The 22592-nt window shown below is 41.9% G+C and overlaps 1 protein-coding gene across 4 annotated transcripts in view; it reads left to right on the forward strand.

Annotated features, from left to right (window-relative positions):
* The first annotated feature begins 17510 nt into the window (after positions 1–17510).
* LOC148036925 (RAF-like serine/threonine-protein kinase 20) overlaps positions 17511–22592 on the forward strand; it is a 55536-nt gene continuing 50454 nt past the window's right edge. The window contains exons 1-6 of one of the 4 annotated variants that reach the window (XM_087675851.1): positions 17511–17921; positions 18210–20708; positions 20795–20902; positions 21021–21179; positions 21293–21456; positions 21556–21703. In XM_087675851.1, coding sequence (XP_087531977.1) covers positions 17829–17921; positions 18210–20708; positions 20795–20902; positions 21021–21179; positions 21293–21456; positions 21556–21703 — 3171 coding nt within the window. In that variant the 5' untranslated portion in view covers positions 17511–17828. Of the gene's footprint in view, positions 17922–18209; positions 20709–20794; positions 20903–21020; positions 21180–21292; positions 21457–21555; positions 21704–22592 lie in introns of those variants that run through there. The other 3 variants (XM_087675852.1, XM_087675854.1, XM_087675853.1) reach the window with 3 other exon arrangements.

Consider the following 22592-nt stretch of genomic DNA (forward strand, 5'->3'; position numbering starts at 1 on the left):
AACTCCCAATGTCTCTGCGCACAAGCATACGATGCAATTTCTACAGTAACTTTTCACCGACCTGTAGAACAGTGGTCGCACAGCATAAAACTGAGCCTTTTCTTGAGTGCGTGCAGAAAACTTCCGTCTGCAAAACAGGCCCCGAAATGGCCTCAAATCAAAAAAACAAGGTCGCCAAGGGCTAAAGCCCTATCCCGCAGCATATACTGCCCTCTTGCTTCACCGCGAAGGGCGTCTCAACCTGAGACAATGCACTCCTGCAATTTCCGGCTGTGCTACCTGCAGAGATCTGCTCCCAAAACAGGAAATGAAAGCAACACTGCTCCTCTTACCAGACCACCGCGAGCTTGGCTTGCTTTCTTGAGCTCCTTACCACGAACAAGGCTCTGATACCATGTCAAGATTGTGGGAGAGAAGGAAGGAGTCTCGCTTGAAGCTTTCTTGCTTGCACAATGGGGGAAGACACACAAGGGTGGAGGCTGAAAACAGTTTTCCTCTTCTTAGTTGTGTAAGCCAAAAGAACTCCCTTACAAAGAAATAGAAAAACCCTGTATATATGGGTCTCAAACCAAACTCAACTAACTAAGGTGGCATACTAACTGAGCCACAAACTAGAGTAGATAAGGATAGCTATCGTGTAGCTATTATTCAGGGGCGGTGTACCAACCGCATCTGCAACTGACAAGTCGGTGACATAAATACACAACGGTCACCCTGGCGTATCACGAGTGGAGCTCGATATCTCAACACCAACTAGAATGATGAAGTTGTGATTTCCAATCATGGAGCAATGTCCTCATCATAAATGTAAAAGGCACCTCCTATTATTAGTGTGTAATTGGTAGAGCTTCACGTTCCCCTCGATGCCCTTAGCTTGCAACAGTTAACAGACCAACAAGCTCATGTGCATCTCTTGCTCTCACTTTCAACTTATGGTGCATGAGTATGTGATGAGGATAAAGAGCACATACCATCTTGCTCCTAAACACTTCAAAGTGTAATGATGGTATAGCACCATATTACTTTGAGGTGGCATATAAGGCCAATTTCGAAATCATCTAGATGGATGGGCTTAAAAGGGTCATCGGGTGATTTGCCATACATTGTTCAGAGTGGGAAACCTTAATATGGTAGACAAGAGGCTAACTAACTTTCAAATCTTTGTGTAGCCAATCATGAGCCAAAATGCTTCTCACTCGGCCAATAGTAATCTAATAAAAATAAGGCTTATTATATATGATAAATAACTCGTAAAACTATGTACAAATGGACAATCTCGTATGAACTTCTCTATTTATATATATATATATATATATATATATAGAGAGAGAGAGAGAGAGAGAGAGAGGCACCAAAAATACCTATTAAGCTAGCTATAAAAGGAAAAAGTGAGATTTTTATTTTTATAAGTCCTAACTTTGGTCCTAACTTTGGGAGATCCATCAATAATAATCTAGTATAGAATAAATTGTGTCATCTTCATATTGATTCAAATGTGTTAAAAGAGAATAAGAACTTTATATTATATATTTCATAATTAATGCACAAGGCTGCTTGTAAAATTTCTCACATGAACACAATGTTGGGTAATTGTTTTACATTAAGAGAGGTACTTCAAGTATTTAATGAATGTGATCCTTATATTGAGTTGAAATAGAGGATGGATATCAAGTATTCCATTGATTTCCTAAAAATGTATTTAGTTCTCAAGTGTTTTATTTCTTTCTAATACATGTATTTATCAAGGTTACTTTTGACTTATAGTCAACACGCACGCATGCACGCACACGCACACGCACACACACGCACACGCACGCGCACACGCGCGCGCACGCACACACACACACACACACATTGAAACTTTACATGTCAATAGGTTTTCCTAGAAAGCAATTCACATTTGTCAATACATAAGTATACATGATATTAGCTTGCTTGAACATCATCAAATAATTTTTTTTGTAAATTGAAGGATATAAAGTTAGTCTCCTCTTGGGTTTTTCTTATCGCCAACTTTCAAGGTTATGGATAAGGTCCTTGAGAAAGACCATCTGATGATGATTGCCCCCACTTAGTGTACATTTTTTTAAATTTATTATCTATGGTATGAAATTTTTAAACGAATGCATGAGCAAATGCATTGAAAGGTGCATGTTTCAATCTAAACACTGTGTGATTCAAATGCAATGCATTTGACCCTATTGACTAGGTACCTCTTGAACCACTAGCTATCGATCTCATATGTGAAAACTTTCATGGGAAATGAGGCATATGTACTTGTAAGGAGATAATGGTAGACACTTAAGTTTTAAATGAAAATGATAAGAGAAATACAAGAAAAAATGGCATAATTCATATTATATTATTCAAGTTATAGTCTCTATGCTTTTGTAGTAGCACATTCTTGTCAAAACCAAACAAGGCACTCTCTCTCATGGGGGGGGGGGGGGACATTCCAATCAATTTCATCATTAACGGGCACATGGGATAGTGAACAATTAATTAGTCCACACAAACACATGCATGTGCAAGATCTTTCGTATGTCTCTTTCTAATATTGTGCTTGAGTATGCAATCAAGGCTACAAATAAAGTTGCATCTTTAATAGCCTTGTTTGTTTTCTCTAGAATCCTCTCCCATTCTCTCTAGCTTCCATTTTCAACCCTAACTACTCTAATATATCCACACAACTAAGTATTAGAAAACCAAAGAACAGCAAAGAGACTAAGGGTTGTGTCACACGCAAGTGGTGACTAGGCCTTTTTGATGTCTGAGAAGTAAAGTTAGCCATTTTTATGGCAAGCATGTAGCTTAAAACATGTGCCAAATGCAAACTCGCTTTAGTTGCTAAGTAAAGTTTAAGTAGAGCATGCGGCATTACCCAACCATTCTTTATGATACAAGGATTCATTTGTTGGCCACATGTAGAGAGAGATACACACACACACACACCTAGATAGCTTCATAATTTCATGGAAGGATTTATAGCCCTTACACTTAACCCATAACTAGGCGATCAATGTCTAGATTCTCCTAGTGCTTTGCATTGTGGTTTGAAGCACCAATGTTAGTAATAGTTAGGATGCTTTCTAATGCACATCTCATGTGGGAAGAGGGTTCGTGGGTGAATTGAGGTGCAAAGAAACCAATTGTGAGAGACCCTAAAGCTTTTGTGCTATCCATAAATAATATGTTTTAAGAACATAGCTTCACATGTGTGTGCGCAAGTGTGCACATGCACATGCACACATGCCTTGTGACTTAAGCCACGCTTTCTATAGTAAGAATGTTGTTGCCATTTTTGTGGCCCCAAGCTTCCTAGGATACGTTGTACATAAATGACAATGATCTTTTCATTGATACTGTGTGTGTGTGTGTGTGTGTGTGTGTTTTCTTTTGTTCCTCCTTCTATCCTCTCTTGGACTCCCATGTGTAAATGTAACATCTTTATTAGTGTGAATGGACTTTGAAACTAATTGAATTAGATGCTACACTCTACTGCCCAAAGCAAACCTCACAATGTTTTAATATTATTTGATAAATTATCTATAGTATTTAAACAATTATAAGCATGCCAATACTTATAATCATAAACCTCATACACATTATGAAAATAGAGTGCATTTTGTATTTCATGTTGTTTATTTTGTTGGGCATACAAATTCCATCCATAAACATTCATATCGTTTGTGGACCAATGCACCAATACAACATTCTCGAAATACAAATTTACACTTTGTGGACAAATCCTATGGAGAATCTGTTTCCAAAATAATGTGAAACTACACACACACGCACGCACGTGCAACACACACACACACACACACACACACACACACACACACACACACACACACACACACACACACACACACACACACACACACACACACACACACACACACACACACACACACACACACACACACACACACACACACACACACACACACACACACACATGCAAAGAGGCGCAATACCTCTCCTTGCCTTTTAAAATGCATCCCTTGGAGTTCCTTAGTCTACTAAGTTTGAATCCACATCTTAACTATCATTTGCACATAACTTTATTTCATTTGAATGTGTCATAGGGAAAACAAAGATCTCATTGCATACCCTTTGATCTAACTCTCATCTTCAATTGTGGAGGCCTGCTGGACCTCCAGTAACACATTGACAATAAACCCCCAAACCACATGCACATGCATATGAGAGAGAGAGAGAGAGAGAGAGTTGACGGCACAATTGCATCTAGATCCAAATGATGAAATTTCAAATGGCGAGGAAGCTTTTTTTGCAAATTATGGGACAAACATGTGAGGGTCTAAATGGTGCCATGTAGGACTAGTGATAAGAGGTGGCAGCAATGGGGAGACCTGAGTGGTTGCCACACGGAGGGAAACCAAAAACCTTTCAATAATAATATTAAGAGATAAGAGATAAGCCATCAAAATATGTACTTCAATGAATGTGCAACAAATAACTTTGCACATATGAATAATAATCATCTACACAAATAATACATGCCAATAGTAGGTGAATTGCACATTCAATGGATTTTACAAGGTTGAGTGCTTTACAAGACTAGGTTAGGCACTTTAACATACTATTCAAACACAAGCTACCATTGTTTATGTTGAAAAATTAGCCCTTAGAGTGCCTTCACACTGTGTTTGGTGAAGGCATGAAAAAGGAATTGCAAACTATGCAAACGCATGTGCAAGCATTGGATGCGCCTTCTCATAGTGCATTTATCATTTTTACCTTCCACCTACCAACATGTTTGCAATAGGTCATTGTACGCATGATGCACAGACCCCTACCCTTCCCACGAAGCATTTGCAATAAATAGCTAGTCGACTTGCAATCACCCTCCTTCTCTAGCATTGACTACACCTACTCTTACAACCGTTGCTTTGCTCCACCTCTTGCTTGATCAAGACCTCTTGTAGTCTTCTATGTCAACCTGTAGTCAATGCTCTACTCCACCTCTTGCTTGATTGAAATCTCTTGATGGTTTTTGCATCAACCTGCAACCACCCATCTTCATCAAGCATTGAGTATACTACTCCTACAAGTGGTGCTTTGCTCCACCTCTTGCTAGATCGAGACTCTTGCTAGCTTCTACATCAACTTGCAACCACCCTCATCCAACATGCATCAAGTACACCTATAGGTGGTGCTTTGGTCACCTCTTTCTTGATCAAGACTGCTTGTAATGTACCCTGAAGGTGCCATAGCCTCCATGTGTTCAAGAATCTTGTGGTTCTACTCGAGCTGTGCCATCGCAGCCCCTTGATGTGCTATTAGGAGCTATTGAAGTTGTTGAGAATAGCAAATGATACTTAACATGAATGCTAGTAGAGGCTGGATGTGTGCCCAAAAGAGGCTTGCCCATAAGTGGCTTTGTATGAGAGAGAGAGAATGATGAATGGTCTAGGAAGAGATGCTCGAAATCCCATAAGCACAGAGAAGAAAAGTGGTACTATCCATAAGCTATAAAGGCATGTACTTGTTGACACTCATTTTAATGAATGTAACTATTAGGTTGAGTCACTCAAGATTGTGTTTATGAGTCCAAGCTAATCTATCTTGGAACCTAATTCACTTGAGTTACAATTCCTCATTCTGATAATGTATCATGTGTTTGACTTGCACCCACCATAGCTAATCTAGCTCTAGATCTGTGTTTATTAACATGGTATCAGAGCCATGGCGAGCTAGTTCTAGCATCACTAGTGAATCGTACTCTAGCATAAATGGATAATAGGATTTGAACCCACCTTAAGGCCCTCTGCCATATCCATACCTTAAAGCCCATCCTTCTCTACTAGTGCAATCACTTCCAACTTGAACTCAACAACTGATGTAACCAGCTTTAGCTATCCATCAGTGCGCTTTATTCTCTTCCATTGAGTCATATCATATCTGCATGTAGATAGAAGAACCGTGAAGGAGGACACATCAATTTCTTTAATAGTAGTTTTTTATGGTGGTCGTTTTCAGAGAGCCAAAGCCCGTGTTTCTAGCACTTAGGTTGATTGGAGTCCTCTCTCTTTGCTAGGCAGAAAAAGAGTTTCGTCAACGATAGGGGCTTCGTAAAGCAGCAAGTGTGCCAATGCGTAAAGTAGCACAAGGCAGCAGGCATGTCAGTGACTGCAGAGCAATAGAAGAGAAGGATGAAAGAACGGCGTGTTAGTGACTGCAGAGTAGCAAAAGAGGAGGCTAGAAGAGCTCCTATATCAAATGTTAATGTTCACAGATAGACAGAGAGAGACTGATAAGAAGTGATAGAGCTTGAAGCTCTAAAGTTTGGCGATCCTGCTAGGGGTTGCTTTTGTAGATGTTGACTCTAGCAAATCGACACCATTTTGCTACCGAAATCAATGCCGAATGACCATTCGTGTTGGGAAAAGCCTTTTTTAATTCAAATTCCTTATCACTAAGGTTAAAAGCTAGGCTTAGTCAATAGATTCTATTCACACCTAGCCTCCTCACAAACCACTTCACTAAAACTCTTTCACACTCTTACCTCTCCAAACCAGTTACACTAAAACCTCTTTGACACCAGCCTACTCATATCACATTCATTCATCCACTTCATCTTCCTTACATCTCCATTAAAATCCTTGACATTAAGGTGATGTGCCATTTCTTTATATTTGCCATCAAGTGTCTTTTGACACTAGCATTGTGTGCTTTCTCAATTTCTCTGAAGCATTTTGTAATTGGGATTAGACACTACTATTAAGCAAAAAGAAAATTGGTAAGACCTTCCCGCACTTAAAAATGATTTGTCTGTACCATGTGTAAATGATCAATGCCATGAATGTCAAAGAAATTCTAAGACAAGGCCATACACCCATCAATGTATCCATTGGTAAAAACATGAACCAGAAAGAATGTGTCAAGAAGATTGGAGTATTTTTAAAAAAAAGCATGTACCACACATCGACAAAAGAGATAAGGAGCACAACAAAAGCCAAGGAGCATGAAGACAAAGAAGATCAAAGATTGAAGAAAAATACCAAGAAGAAGATAAAGAAATTTCTGCTGCTGCTGACAACAAAGAATTTTTATAGTGGATCTTGTTTCACATAGTGAATGTAAAAACCCTTACCAAAAATGTTAAGTTTCAAGCCTTAACTCGACTAGGCTGCCAAAGAGCTAGTCTCCTGGTGCATGTTCGCATGCAGGGGGGGCAAAAGCCAGCAAGGGTAAAGACTCATCATTTCAGGGGGGGCGTTGAGAATAGCAAATGATACTTAACATGAATGCTCATAGAGGCTGGATATGTGTCCAAAAGAGGCTTGCCCATAAGTGGCTTTGTATGAGAGAGAGACAATGATGAATATTCTAGGAAGAGATGTCCAAAATTCCATAAGCATAGAGAAGAAAAGTGGTACTATCCATAAAGCTATAAAGGCATGTACTTGTTGAAACTCATTTCAACGAATGTAACTATCAGGTTGAGTCACTCAAGGTTGTGTTTATGAGTCCAAGCTAATCTATCTTGGAACCTAATTCACTTGAGTTACAATTCCTCATTTTGATAATGTATTGTGTGTTTGACTTGCATTCACCATAGCTAATTAAGCTCTAGATCCATGTTTATTAATAGAAGTTTGTTTAGCTTGATATACACATGATCTACTCGTGCAACTACCATAGCTGCAACCTTTGCTGGGCTGAGTTTTCGAAGGGTGTTGTAGCCTCCTTAGGTGCTGTAGTCTCCACGCATTGCATTGTCTACTAATTCATTTGGAGGTGCACCATCAAGTGTTAAGGTCATTGTTTGATACATTTAATGATTGATGCAAAAGTTATAAAGGAGCTTCATCTTTGCATTCTAAACTTCTATACTTCAAATTTTGTTTGCACATTGGTGTGTTTTGTTCATGCAAGTTTGTGTAGAAGACAAGGATGGACGATCTTGTACCAATCATTCGTCACCATCTTCATTATTATCCTTAAATGCATGAGCATCTCTTTGTTGGGGTAAAAGGCCTTTGGGCCTGCCCATGTATAGTGACCGCCCATATTCTTCATTTATATATATGAGATAGTGCAATAAGGTTGTCATATCATTTTGGACAGCACCTACATTGTGTGTGCTCTTCTCTCCTGCATCTTCCTCTTCTCCTTCTCCACTGCCATTGCATCCCCTTCAACTGGTATCAGAGCTTGATTGTGGAGCTTGGCCCGGCATTACTTCAACCCGGATTGAAGACCTAGAGCTTGGAGCTTCAATGCCATCCATGGCTTCTTCCCCCCGAGGTAAGATTTCATCTCCTGCCTCTCCTAGGCCCTCATAGGCTCTTTGCAAGTGTTCCTTGCCTTCATTGGGCACCTTGTATGCCCCCATTTGCCCCCTTATCCTCAACATAACCAGTAGGCCCCATAGTAGCAACTCACGTTTTTTTGTGCATCTTTCAAAATCTGACTCAAAAATCCCATTTTTTCTCATATCTTGGGCATCTAGAACCCGATTTAGGCAAGATAAGAGTCTAACTTGGGGTTTTGGCATGCTCCAGATACAATGGTGATGTTAGATCTACCAAATTCTGATCACAAATTTTTTTGTAACAATCTGAGTTGATTTACAGCAAGAAAATGCCATGCTCTTAGCTTATGTGATGCTCCCAAGGCTTGGTATTTGATGCCCAAATGCTTTGGGGATGTTTGCCCAATGTTTTGAGATGCTTTGGGACTTGGTTTGAGCTTCCATAGCTCCATTTATGTAGGGATTTACTGATGTACATTGTTTAGGCAGCAAGGTTTTATCAGGGACAGCTTATGCATAATGCTCTTTATTGACATTCGGGTGTCATGTTGGATGTATTGATGCTTGGTCATCATGGTTTATGCCTGGATATGCTATTTGAGAGCTAGTGAGCCTTGATTTGGATGTGGACACTTTGTTGTTGGTTGGGATTTATGCTACCTTGGTTGATAGGTTATTTTACCTCCAATTTGGTTATGCCTACGGTCTACGGGTGCTCCCGACTACTCGGGATGATATGTTGATGTATTTGGATGATGCCACTTTGATGTTTATGCTCTCGGATGCTTCTTGAGCAAAGAGTAGAGCTCAATTCTTGGTTCACTATCATTTTCTTTGTAGCTGGCATTTCACTTGACAAGGTTTATGTCCCGTGCTACCCATTATGGGACTGATGTCTGATGTGGATGCTTTTGGATTCAGCTACAATATGGCAGATATTTGGGCTTGAATCAACTTGCATTTGAGAGTTTGTGGAGCAGTTTGCATTTAGTTGGCTTATCACTTATGTAGTTTGGATGCTATTTGGCCCTTAATGCCCCAATTATGGATCTTGGATTTACTTGGATGCAGATACATGTTTTAAGCAGTGCTTGCTCCATTGTCTTGGCAATTGGTTATTGAGATTTCATTGCTCATTGATGCTTAGTTCTTGGCGGGTTACTCCTTGATCACTAGACTTCTTGACAATGCTTGGGTTTAGCAGTTATGGCTTTGTTGCTTCTGTGTTGCGTAGCTTCTATGCTAGTTGGGTTGCTTTTGCCCATACAAGCCAGAGAGCAGTTGCTCTTGATGCTTACCTAGCTATGCACTTTGTCTACTGTCATGTACCTTATAGAGCTACTTATTTGGATGTTATTGTACATATACTTGGTGGGCTTCTCCTAGAGCTTGACCATTGCAGGATCTTATGCCACTTACCGGTTTTGCATTGACTTGGATGCTACTATGTGGTTTGATGTACTGCAGATTCATGTTTGCCGTTATGGTTATGGGCTGATTTCATGGCTGAATACCATATGCTCTTATGACTAATGTCTTATGCTTTACCGTACTGTGGTTGGTTATGCCATGCAGTTGGCTACGACTCTTCTTCATGTGGGAGCTTTTGCATCCTTGGTTGATGCCTTTATGTCCTCCCGTCTGTTGAGGTTTCATTAGCCTTTGCAGCATGCTTCTACCACTGATGTACTTGCTCCGTGGATGCTATGGATAGCCCTATTCATGATGACTTGGATTCCTTGTCATCTTCTACAGATGTATGCTTCCATTGTGGGAAGCTTGGGCATGTTAAAAGAAAATGTTTCAGATGGATTAGAGAGCAATAGAGACAGAGACAAACTCGATATGAGCAGAGAGTCAGAGATACAGGAGATGTAGCGGGTGTTACCACTGTTACTAGTAGCGAGGTACATGTTGTTACCCATGATGATGCAGTTGAGCATGTACTCCTGTCATGTAGTTTTCCTACAACTTTCTTGCTCAGTGATACGACCTACGCCTCAGATTGGCGATTGGATTCTATGGCATCTTGCCATGTTACTCCACATAGAGCATGGTTCTCTACTTACAGGGAGTTTGATGGATGCATTTCTTTGGGCCTTGAGCAGACTTATGCTATTCTTCGTATAGGAGACATACACCTAGCTTTTCTTAATGGGACTTCTTGTAACATGTCCACCTATTTGCAGTAGGACACGTCTTAGCAGCCCATCGGGAAGGGAGTCCAGAAAGCACCGCCCGGCACTCCCACGGAATGTCACGGGGTTTGCGATCCAGGTCTTCCTGATTCTGCCACGAAGCGGAAGCATTTCGGCCGTTCCCACTGAGGACCGACCTGATTCAGGGTTTTTCCTAGTGGTCAAATTCCTAGAATGGTAGCTAGCGTCGAACCCCATGCAAACTACTTTACGCAGAAATGTCAGGGTTGAAGTGGACTCATGCTGCACTTGGTTCAAGGAGAATGGGAAACGAGAGGGATGCAAAGCTCGACCTCTCTGCCCATAAGGCATAATCCCATTCCGTTCCCCTAAAACAACATAAATCGGGGTTCTAGTATCCTAGACTCTAGGTCAACATTCCTTGCTGTTCATTTCCTTCGAGAAAATTTCCCTGCTGTCGATTTCGTTTGAGAAAAGTTCCCGGCCAATCGGGACCACCCATCCGTAGGACGGACCCATGGCCACATCCACCACACTTTCCTCAGGGTACCTTTAGTTGTCTAATTACCTACCACATTTAGTTTAACATGCATAAAATAGCTTCCTTAATTAGCCAATTAGTCACCGGTTCTTTCACGTAATCTTAGCACTGGCATAGAAAAACAATTTCAAACAAGTTCCTTTACATCAATTGATCTTATTTATCTTTGGAATACATCTAGCTCGAAGGCTAATCCATAATTTTCCTGAGGCTATCCATAATCCGCCCGAAAGCAATTCAACAATCCAGAGGGATTACTAATCCAAGATTCCGCCTGTAGACTAGTATGCGGGCCTCAAGATCCAATCCCGAGTTAGATCGGCCTCTTATGCAGGGCTCGGAAGGCAAGGGATTTACGGCCAGAGCCCCCTTGGTACCCAAGCGTCCTCCTGCTCCAAGTAGCGCCCAACGGAGAGACCTCTCGCGGCGGGTTCAGTCCACATTCCCGACGCAGCTAACAACCCCCTTGGTTAGGGTCAGACTGACAATCGGGGGTAATTGATGCTGCCTCTCCCTCCAGGCCTTCAACTTGAAGCATTAATTGTTTTTCCATATTTAATTCTTTGAGCAAAGCAATACAAACAATGCTTCTAAACTGTACAAACACAATCAATCTAGTGGTCGTTTTATTTGGCCAACTGCTAAGGTATATTTCTTATCTTCGAATGCATCCAGCATTCGATCTGGGATCAATTGCGACTTGGCAAGATCCCCAAAGGTTTGTTTGTTTACCCTTTTGTCCTTGGGCTAGGGTCATACCCTGTCAACCCAAATTAACCAACACCTTAGGTTTCTTAAGTTAAGATAGTAAATCCTGGCGACCATGTCGCTCTAACTTGATTTGTCAATTTCTTACTAGGCAATACATAACTTCCCTTATCTTGGCAAATCAGCCCAAGAAGGGCGATGTAGCAGGATGTCTACTCATCCTCTTGCAAGTTAGACTTGTGCTAGAACTTGCCAACCTTATTCCAAGGAGTGGCAAATTTATATTGTGGTTAAACCACAAAGCCATGCGACATTGCAACTTATTGCACAAGTGTCGCATCTAACTCATGGGATCATTTCACCCATCAACGGCGTTTCTTGTCAAGAGTATGTTTAGTCAAGATGTAGAGTTTGGGGTGTCTTCTTTCCAACGCTAACCTTGCTAGGTCAATAATGTTTGGGCCTAGGATTTCTAGGCTCAATCGAAATTTTAGTATTAGGTCGTTTGATTCTTAGGGTAAAAACCCTAGTTCGTTATTGCATGGACATTTACTTAACCCAACCATTCCGTGAATGTGGGTAGAATCCTTTAGGTTTGAGGGTCTCGACTTGGCGACCAAGTACGATACTAGGCAGAATTTCTAACGTGCTAAACCCTAGCTAGCGCTTGAGGTGTTCGTTGTACTAACTCGTTATGCTTATACAAATCCCTAGCGGGTTATAACATTACAAGTGTTCTAGCCAAATCGGTCTACTTGTCTTGCGACAAGAAACGATCTCTTCTTGGAGATGCCAAACTTGTTCTAAAGGTGTAAATAGTTGCAAGACATCACATTACGTGTAAACATGTGGTTCATTACTTCTATGAACCATAAGGTTTGCAATAACCCTATCTTTTCTTGCTAAAGTCATGAAGAATGCCAATTTGGAGAATAACTTGCTTAAAACCTACAAGGATTTACATCAAGGAACTATGCCTGCAACCCTTTGTTTAATGCAATTAAATTTCATGCTTTGATAAGCCATGCAACCTTTTCTAAATGCAACTTCGATGAATGAAATTTACACATGACGAATATGTAACATGCAACCCTTTTCTAGATACAACGTAGTTAATGAAGCTCATGCAAAACGAATATTATAAGACTAATGTTGACTTAATCCATTTTACAAGCATATGCAACATGCAAGTCCATAGTTTCATTTCCATGCTATGCAATTTTTTGGACAACATCTAACGGATGTAAACGACTTTCGCATGCGAATCACAACAAGGAAGTTTTTTGCCTAAATGCAATATTCGCTTATTCTTTCCACGGCCAATCAAAGATGCACTTAACAATTTCATCTTTTAACCCAAAGCAATATGCATTTAGGCTTGTGACTTTGGAAATGCACAAAAAGGCAACATGCGACTAGCTTGTAAGATGAATAAGTAGTTTATATTCATAACTTTCCTATGAATTTTTAAGCATGCCCAATGCGGAATTAAACTTTTAAGAACCTGGTTATGGGGACTTGCAACGATGTCCACATGTAAGTTTGGGTTCGAGGCTTCCGCGCATATGCCTTGCGACTTAGGCTTTGGAGCCATCGTAGGCGTAGTGTGTTTGGACTCGGGGGTTTGTCTTCACCCTTATGTGATCTGCGAATTCCCTCCAAGCTTGATAAACAGCCTCAAAATCTATCCGCTTCTCCCTTACGCAGGAATACCCTTTACAAGGTATGGGTTTTAAGACCCGGGTAAAGACCGCGTGCACAAGGCTTAACGGGCTTGCCTTTAGAAGCTTCTACCTCCTAGAATCACGTGGGTGGAAGGGGCAATGATTGGTGGAGAGAAGATGAAGATGAAAGGGGGGGAGAGTTTATTGATGATGATGGCGGCAAAGGGGATGGGCAGCTGCGTGGCGTGATCATGACGGCACGGCAGAGCAGGAGGACAGGTGGCCTCCTCTTCCCTCCTTGTTTGTGTCCCTCAGCAGGACAGCCTCTGGCTCCTCCTTTTTCTCCCCTCGTTCCACAGGGGGGGTCATATAGTCTAAAGGCGGGGGGGGGGGGGGGGGGGGGGGGAGGGAGGGAGGGAGGGAGAGGTAGCCACCACGTGGCCTATGCATGCCTCTCCCTCCTCATGCTCCCCACACACCACACTGCATAACTCACTCCTTTACACACTCCCTCTCCTCCAGCCATGCATCAGCTGGGGGAAGGGATAATTAGTATTAAAAAAAAGCCTAAATTTTCACCATTATCCAAGAAGGGTGTTATTGCGCGGCTTACAGTCTTCGTGCCCCGGCCTTAATTGCACATCGTGGATGGGGATTTTTATCGCGCGCGCGGGGTAATTACTTAGCCATCGTCATTAATCGACGCGGAAGATGACTTTGCACAGCTTTTACGCGGGCGTGCGGGGGTCAAGTTCTATAATATTTTTGGGCAAAAATATTACACTTCTCTTATGCTTAGGGATATTTTACATGTTCCTATGCTCAGTAAGAGCTTGATTTCTGTCAGTCAGTTGCATGATGCAGGTTACTCTATTCCTCTTCAAGATAGGTCATGGAAGATCTGTTGTGGTTGCTTGGTTTTGGCTAGAGGTTCTAGAGTTGGTTCTCATTACCCAGTGCATGTCTCTCATGTGGGAGATTGTATGGTTGCAGTTATCCGGATACCACATGCATCGTTATGGCATTATCGCATAGGCCATGTGCACCACAGAGGGATGGAGATCTTGTCTTGTTTAGGTTCATTGTTTCCTCCTATGTCACTTACGGATCTTGATGCTTGCCCTGATTGTACTCTTAGTTTTTGCAGAGCTCCCTTGCCTTATGGCAATCATACGAGGCATGCTTCTCTAGATCTTGTCCATTGTGTAGTAAATGGACCTATGCCTTCCCAGTCACTTGGTGGAGCATCGTACTTTGTGACCTTTGTTGATCATGCTACCCACTGTATTTGGGCTTTTCCCTTGGTGCAGATTGACGATGCTGTAGTTATGCTTGACAGGTTTATGGATTCTGCTGGTAGCAGGCCTAAGTGCTTGCAGATGGATTATGAGAGTCATGCTCTCTCTCCTAGCTTCCAGACCTCTTGTCAACAGTATGGCATTGATTTCTTGTGCCCACGGTATTATGGGATTGCTCATGGCATGTGACTGACCTTACATGCAAAGGTTGTTTCTATGCTTACCACAACTAGGTTGTCTTATGGCTTTTGGGCTAAGGCCCTTATGACGGCAGTCTATTCGGTTAACAGGATGCTGTGCTTGACCTTTGATGGTTTTATATCCCATGAGGCATGGAGTGGCATGAGACCCTCTTATGATTACTTGAGGATGTTTGGCAAATATACCTATGTCACGCAGATGTATCCTCCTTGGTTATGGAGATGGTGACTTTCAAGCTTACAGGTTATGGGATTTGGATGCCCAGTAGGTTATAGGCAACCGTCATGCTGTCTTTTATGAGACGCAGACATCTCTCAAGCCTCTTGATGCACGCTCAGTGCGCTTTATGGTTGATGCTACAACCATATGCCTGTCTTCCACTTCGTTGAGGCCGCATACTATCTTGAGACCACGTTTGACATGTGTTCGGGATGCTAGCCCTTCTTCTATGATTGACTTTGGAGAGTCTATGTGCTCTCAGTTGTCTCCTATACGCCACGCTGATGCTATGCGCTACTCTGATGCTTATGCATTACAGCCTTGCACTCATGAGTTGTGCTTACTTCATGAGAAGCATTCTTGGATTGCTCCGTTGTATGGAGCTACAGGATCACTTATCTCCTGGATGTCATGGACTCGGGGATGCTTGACTCTTCTTCTGCAGAGGTTCCCGACATTTCTTGCATAGCTCGCTTTTCGATTCGGCATTGAGTGAGATGTCATGATTCCTCAACTTCTTCTTTTTTTTTTCATTTTCTTTGTTTTCACTCCCTAGCCACATTGGCCTTTTAGTGGGAGGTTGTTGGGGTAAAACGCCCTTGGGCCTGCCCATGTATAGTGACCATCCATATTCTTCATTCATATATATAAGATAGTGCAATAAGGTTGTCATATCATTTTGGACAGCACCTACATTGTGTGTGCTCTTCTCTTCTGCATCTTCCTCTTCTCCTTCTCCACTGCCATTGCATCCCCTTCACTCTTTGGGCAAGTTGCAATCTATCTTACACCAACAATTTGTAATGTTTTGGCTTCTAACAACATTTAGGGATGAGCTAAACATCATTGACTTAGAGCAACGATTCATGTTCTCAAACAACACGGCTCATTTCCACCATCTTCTTTCATTTGCTCCACATGTGCAATGGAATGAAATTCAATTGAAGATATGGTACATAAAACCATGTTTCATCCATTGGTGGCTCAACTACTATTACATGCGCTTCTAATCTTTTTTCTACCATGGCCACTGATTGAGCCCATGGCATAGGCCATTGGCTCAGATGTCCCTTGCTAGCTCTGTAGGGGGACTATTCGTAGACTAAAGAATGCCAAGGTGTGTCAGTCTATGTCAAATGCCACTCCATCACTATAGTGTTTGGCCATGTAGAGGGTTGTGAGCTGCTAGTTAGAATTGGTTGGAATCATTATAAAAAGGGATGAGTATGCACTAAATAGATAGCTCCAACTTGCAATAGAGAATGCCAAGGTGTGTTGCATGTAGCACTTGGATGATCGAGGCAGAAGGGGAGAATGACAGAGCTTTGTCTATGTCAAAATGCCACTCCATCACTATAGCGTCTAGCCATGTAGAGGGTTGTGAGCTACTAGTTAGAACTGGTTGGAATCGTTATGAAAAGGGATGAGTATGCATTAAATAGATAGCTCCAACCTACAGTAGAAGGTGGTGACATTTTTGAAACTGATGGGATTGTCATTGAACTTTTGCCTATTGGGGCAAAAGTATGTGGAAGAAATCCTCCATCCTATATTTCTTGGATGTGTCTACAAAACTCACGATGTCAAGGTGGGAGAAATGTCAAAATGAATTAGGATTCCTTTAGCAAATGCTTTGTGTGAAGGTGCTCTTATTACTAGTAGGAAGTTTATGTTTTAGTGTTGAAATCATGCTTTCGCATATGGAAGTTGGGATGTCTTAAAAGCATGCTTTAACCATAAGCTGCTCATACTTTGATGAGAGAAGAGTCTGAACACCTTGGTCATCATAGCCTATAGGGATTCCCAATGGTGGCCATAAGTTAAAATGCAACTTGAGACATCGTTTATTACTTTAGGGTGATAATGGCGCTCAGTGCCACCTTTTGGAAAAGCAAAGAAAAGAAAATAACAAAGGTCGTGCTGGGGACCTGGGGTAATGATATTTATTGTTAATAAAAATGGTCAAAAGGAGATTTAACTTTTGGGAAGAGCAGTAATTTTTGAGCAAATCCGAGCGAGAAGTTTGAACTTTGTTGAAGTTTGAAGAACCCCAATTTCCAGACAATTTTCTTTGGTCTCGATTTAAAGTGTTTTGCCAAGTCAGATGGCGGCTGGGATCTCGGACACGTGGATAATGCTTAACAATGTTTTTTGTCGGGTGCTGTCCAAAAAGTGAAATAATCAATGCTTCACGGAGGTGGGGTCCAGTCAGGCATTCTGGGCCCACGTGGATCGCTAACTAGCACAGCGCGGGGGGCCGGGGGCCCGGGGCGGGATGTGGAAAATCGAGCAAGAAAATAACAAGAATAATTTAAAGAACTGTAATGGTAAATAGTATCATAATAGTAATAATGACATAATAAAAATAATAAGAAAAATAAGAAAATAATAAGAAAAAGGAAACTTGGGTTCAGCATATTTGTCTGTGTAGTGTATTGTGTCTTCTCCATACCCCCTCTCCGGTGCCCCCGCTCTCCCTGTCTTTCCTCTCCTTTCGCTCAAACCCAGATTGACAGCTGCATCCGCAGAGAAAACCCTAAGTTTTGACGGCTTCCCCCTTCCCTCTCTGAGGAAACCCTAGCTTTCTGTCTGGCGTATCACACATACTTCAACTCCACCTGCTCTGACAATTCTCACGGCAGTTTCGAATATCATCATCGCATATGCTCGAACTGACATTGGGACTTCCGCTTCACCATTGAAGCTCTTCCCGGAGCTTCAACCGAGCAAGAATGTAATCCTGTCTGATTCGCAATGGAGTTTGGCATGCTTGGACGCGAGAATGAGGGCTTTTTTGCCCCCCGAACTCTCTCAGATATATCTATCGCCAGCGCTGCTAGTAGCAAGGTTTGGCCCTTTTTTGCTTTGAACGTCCCGTCTCCTTTTCATTCTTCTTCTTTTGCAGTTTTATAAATAATTTCAACACAGATTTAAGAGAGATTAACCTCGCAAATTAGTGAAGGTTCAGTAAATCGTCTTATTTAGCTGCCTGTATTCTTGTCAAAACGGCACCGTCTGACTAGCAGTCTCAAAGCTAGTTCATCTTGTCGTCTGTCCTGATCTTCATTGTTTATTAAGGTAGACGGTGATGGTAGAGATGTCCTCTCTAACAGCATACTCTAAGCCATTTGGCAGGTTCAAAACACTTCGACAGGATCAGGGCAAATGCAGCTTGATCTAAGCTTGGCTGCTACTAAACACATGCACAATCGGAAGGTCAAATTCATGTGTAGCTTTGGTGGGAAAATTCTTCCTAGACCCTCAGACAGGAAGCTTCGTTATGTCGGAGGTGAAACCAGGGTGATCTCTGTCCCTCGCTATATAAAGTATGCAGCTTTTCTCCAGAAGTTGGTGGAGATTTATGGTCCAGATATTTTGCTGAAGTATCAATTACCTGATGAAGATCTTGATGCCCTTGTATCAGTCTCATCTGATGAAGATCTGGAAAACATGTTGGAGGAATGCGACAGATTAGACTCAATGGAAGGAGCTCCTAGGTTAAGAGTATTCATCTTCTCCATGACTGAGTTGGATACCGAGGATTTTGTTGATGTGGCTGACCCCAAGATTGCAGAACAGAGATATGTTGATGCTGTGAATGCCATGCCAAGTGAACCTGCAGCAAGAAGGTTCGATGATCTTGTCCTTGCGGACTCTTCAAGGAACTCAGATGGACTGGATGCATACACATGGAATGTGGTTCAATCTGAGGTTCCGTCCTTAGGAACTTTTCAATCTGAGGTTCCATCTTTGCAGAAGGTCCTACATACAAGTAACTTTCTTGTGTCAAAAACTTTGTTATCCTCACCAGATCCACATTCTCCACCTTGGCCAATGTTTGCTGCAGCTCCCCTTGATCTTTTACCAAATCACCGTGCAAACACAGTGAACTCCAATGAGACTGCTTTGGCTGTGGATGATTTTGTTGACCTAGAGTGCGCCGGATCAGCAAGCTCATCTGCCTCCTCTCAGCACGATATTCATAATAGATATACTAATTCTAAGTGGCTTCCCAGTGCTCACTTGCAATCACCTCAAGAATCATTACCATACAATGGGAATGTAGAGGACAATGTGTATAGAATTGAGCAGAGGCATGTTGAGGATGTTATAGGGCAAAGTGGAGGGCTATCGAGCAGAGTTCCCTTGACAACTGCTAAAGTTGCATTGCCACACAGTACAATCACTAAATCTGAAGATCAGCCAGATCAGTTGCAGAGTGACAGCCCTTTATCTCCTGGTGCTGCATTACAGAAACAACTTCAGGCTGGCCGTGCAGATGTGCTCTCAGAAAGGTTTGAGACAGGCACAGAGCAGCCTGTGTTAAGTAATGGCTATAGACAGCAACAAAATTTCCAGCCACGAGAAATTTCGCCGGACCAAAATCCATGGCAGAGACATACTTTTTATAACCCATTGACCAATTTGGGTCTCAAAATGACGGGTATCGGGCATGAGGATCTTGCAAAAGACAGTTCACATGCACCAGAGCTGGAAACTTGTTGTCCAGACCCATTCACAGAAAGATTGCAGACACATCAAGTACCAGTGGCAGCTGTTCCTAAGGACTATAACAGCATCCTTTATAGTGGTGAGGGTGGGCATATTAGTGAGGTTCCTTGGACACGCCAGCCTATTTTCTTTGAACCCTCTGATCACGATGTCCAGCCATTGAAAAGCTTCCCCCATGAGCTGGCAAGAGATGCCACTTGGCTTGCTACAGGGCAAACATCATACCGAGATTCAAACCTAGCGACAGAACTGCCAGGGGAAAAGGCACATTTGGATTATCTGCAGTGCAACTTTAGAAATGCTCCAGACAACTATTCTGATGGACAACATCATGTAGAACAGCCAGTGCTGCCGATACTACTGCAGAGAACCGAAGGACTGCAATTCCCTATCCCAGCCTTGCTAGAAGAACCCCATGCTTCAGTAGCAAACTACACTTTGGCAACGGACCAAGTTGCAACTCAGCACTTGGATAGAGATTTCAACCACATTGCTGCTTCTTGTGCAATGGGAGATCCATGCACACTAGATATGGTTTCTCAGTTATTGCAGGCGTCCCAGTTGACTGACAACTATTCAGAGGAGGCTGTAACAGAAGGCATTGTAACAGGTAGAACAACAGAATTTCTTGGTGGGACCTGTGACAGTGGAATGAATTTAAATGTTAAAGCTCCAGTTGAGTCACCAATTGCATCATTCAGTGTTGCGGAGCCCTCGACACATGGGCTAGGCATAGCTTCACGAGACAGGGGTTTTCAACCTTTGAGGGAATCTTTTCTGTCAAACGAAGACCTTACTGCCCTAAGACACCAAGAGAATGTGCTCCCTTATTCAAGTGCTTTTTCTGATATAGAAAATCTCAGTGACAGACAAAGGGCTCAAATGGGCGGAGAGAACATACCTGGAGCAATGCTTGATGCTGATCTATTCTCAGGCCCAATGTTATCGATTGCTTGGGAAACACCTTCTGTACCTCCTCCATCATCAACAGTTGCAGCTTGGGACTCCTCTTTTTCAGAAACTGGGTATGATCAACAAGCTGCGGCATTGCATGCTAGTGGTGAGAAGGAGGCTGATGACATGGATTTAACGCTCACAGTGGAGAATGCAGCTGCAGTAGAGGTGAGAGTTTTGACTTGTACTGTTTTATCAATAAAATCACTGCTACATGTGTCATGCTGTTCAATATGAAAAGCCTTTTTGAACAGGATTCCAGTGTGAGGAATGAGGAATTAGATGCATTTGAGTCTGTGGTAGATAGACCCACCAATGTTGCAGCCACTGCAGCAGCAGAAGCTATAGCACTTGGTTTACAGGTGAGAATTTGAAACTTTTAGCAATATTGAGGTATGGTTTGTTAGTTTAACTTCTACTGAACCAGCAAATATGATAAGTGTTTTCTAATAACAAAGGTAGTTCTTGTTAATGTGCTAGATACAGACAATCAGGAACTGTGATTTGGAAGAGCTTCGTGAATTAGGATCTGGCACGTTTGGGACTGTTTTTCATGGAAAATGGAGAGGGTCAGATGTTGCCATTAAGCGAATCAAGTCTAGCTGCTTCAGTGGAAGACCTCCCGAGCGAGAACGATTGGTGCTTTTTTCTAAACCCTAGTCACCCAGCATGGACTTAAAAACATCGATGGATGCTTCATATTTCACACTGGACCTTCATTTGCACATTGTTTTGTAATTTTTTACATGCAGATTGCTGATTTTTGGAGAGAAGCATGCCTTCTTGGGCAATTACATCATCCCAATGTTGTGGCATTTTATGGTGTTGTACCAGATGGACCTGGAGGAACATTGGCAACTGTTACAGAGTATATGGTTAATGGATCCTTGAAGCAGGTTCTGCAAAAGAATGACAGGTATAATTGTCAACCATAAGGTCATTAGCAGTACTTGTAACTGAAATCTTGATATTCATGCTTTTTGTGCATGAGCTAATGAAAGTTCAATAATTTTAGGACACTAGATCGGCGCAAACGTTTGCTTATAGCTATGGATGCTGCTTTTGGAATGGAGTATTTGCATGGGAAGAATGTGGTTCACTTCGACATGAAATGTGAAAACCTTCTTGTTAATTTGAGAGATGCTCAACGTCCTATCTGTAAGGTTGTTCTAAAAGCCCTTGGATGGTGGTATTCTCAAGCTTCTGTCAAGAGAACATATGTGCTGCATTTCTTGTATTCAATTGGTTTTTAAGTGTTTCGCAATAGTTGAATGCAATCAATCCATTTGAGTGTAATTTAGGCATAGATGGACCTTATTAGATGTGGTGGGACTTCACAGCAAACATAACACATGTGCTTTCACAATAATTGAGTGCAATTCATCAATTTGAATGGAATTTAGGCATACGATGACCCTATTAGATGTGGTGGGACTTCAAAGCAAACATTGCAGAAGACACATGTGCCCACTCTCCTTTTATAAAAGCAGCATGGCTTATTACTATGTAGTGAGAAGCCCTTATTGGGAGATTTCTTATTTGTTAGTAAAATAGTTTACTATGTATGTTGTGTTGGAAAAGAGATTAAGAAAAATACCAAAGCAGAGTTAATTCAAGGGTTTTTGAGTTCATGGACTACCCCGTAGGAAACAAGTACAGTTAGTAATGAGCTAACACTTTATTTGCCTTGAGTATCCAAACAAGCTTATTTCCACATGGAAAGGAGGAAGATTACTACTGCACAATTACCTTAAATACTACTGCCATCATCTATTTTATTCATAGCCTAGACTTGATTGCATCCTACTCAAAGGAACTTCACAAAAGAATTCTAGTGCATCTCTTTCAAGGTCCATCATTAGATCAAACCTCATTCATGATTCAAAGCTTGTAATAATGTGCCAAATAGGTATAGTTGGTAATGAGATGCCAAGTAGGTGTACGATTCCTCAAGAGGATACCTGGCCATGGTCTGTTCTATCGAGTAGGTTCAGGTGACACCACCCTAGTGTTGTATGGATAGACCAACTTCAATTGGGCCAGAGATGTTGA

The sequence above is a fragment of the Lygodium microphyllum genome, chromosome 4 (genome assembly GCF_053477565.2).
Source record: "Lygodium microphyllum isolate KBCC chromosome 4, Lygodium_microphyllum_v1.1.10, whole genome shotgun sequence".
Taxonomy (NCBI): domain Eukaryota; kingdom Viridiplantae; phylum Streptophyta; class Polypodiopsida; order Schizaeales; family Lygodiaceae; genus Lygodium; species Lygodium microphyllum.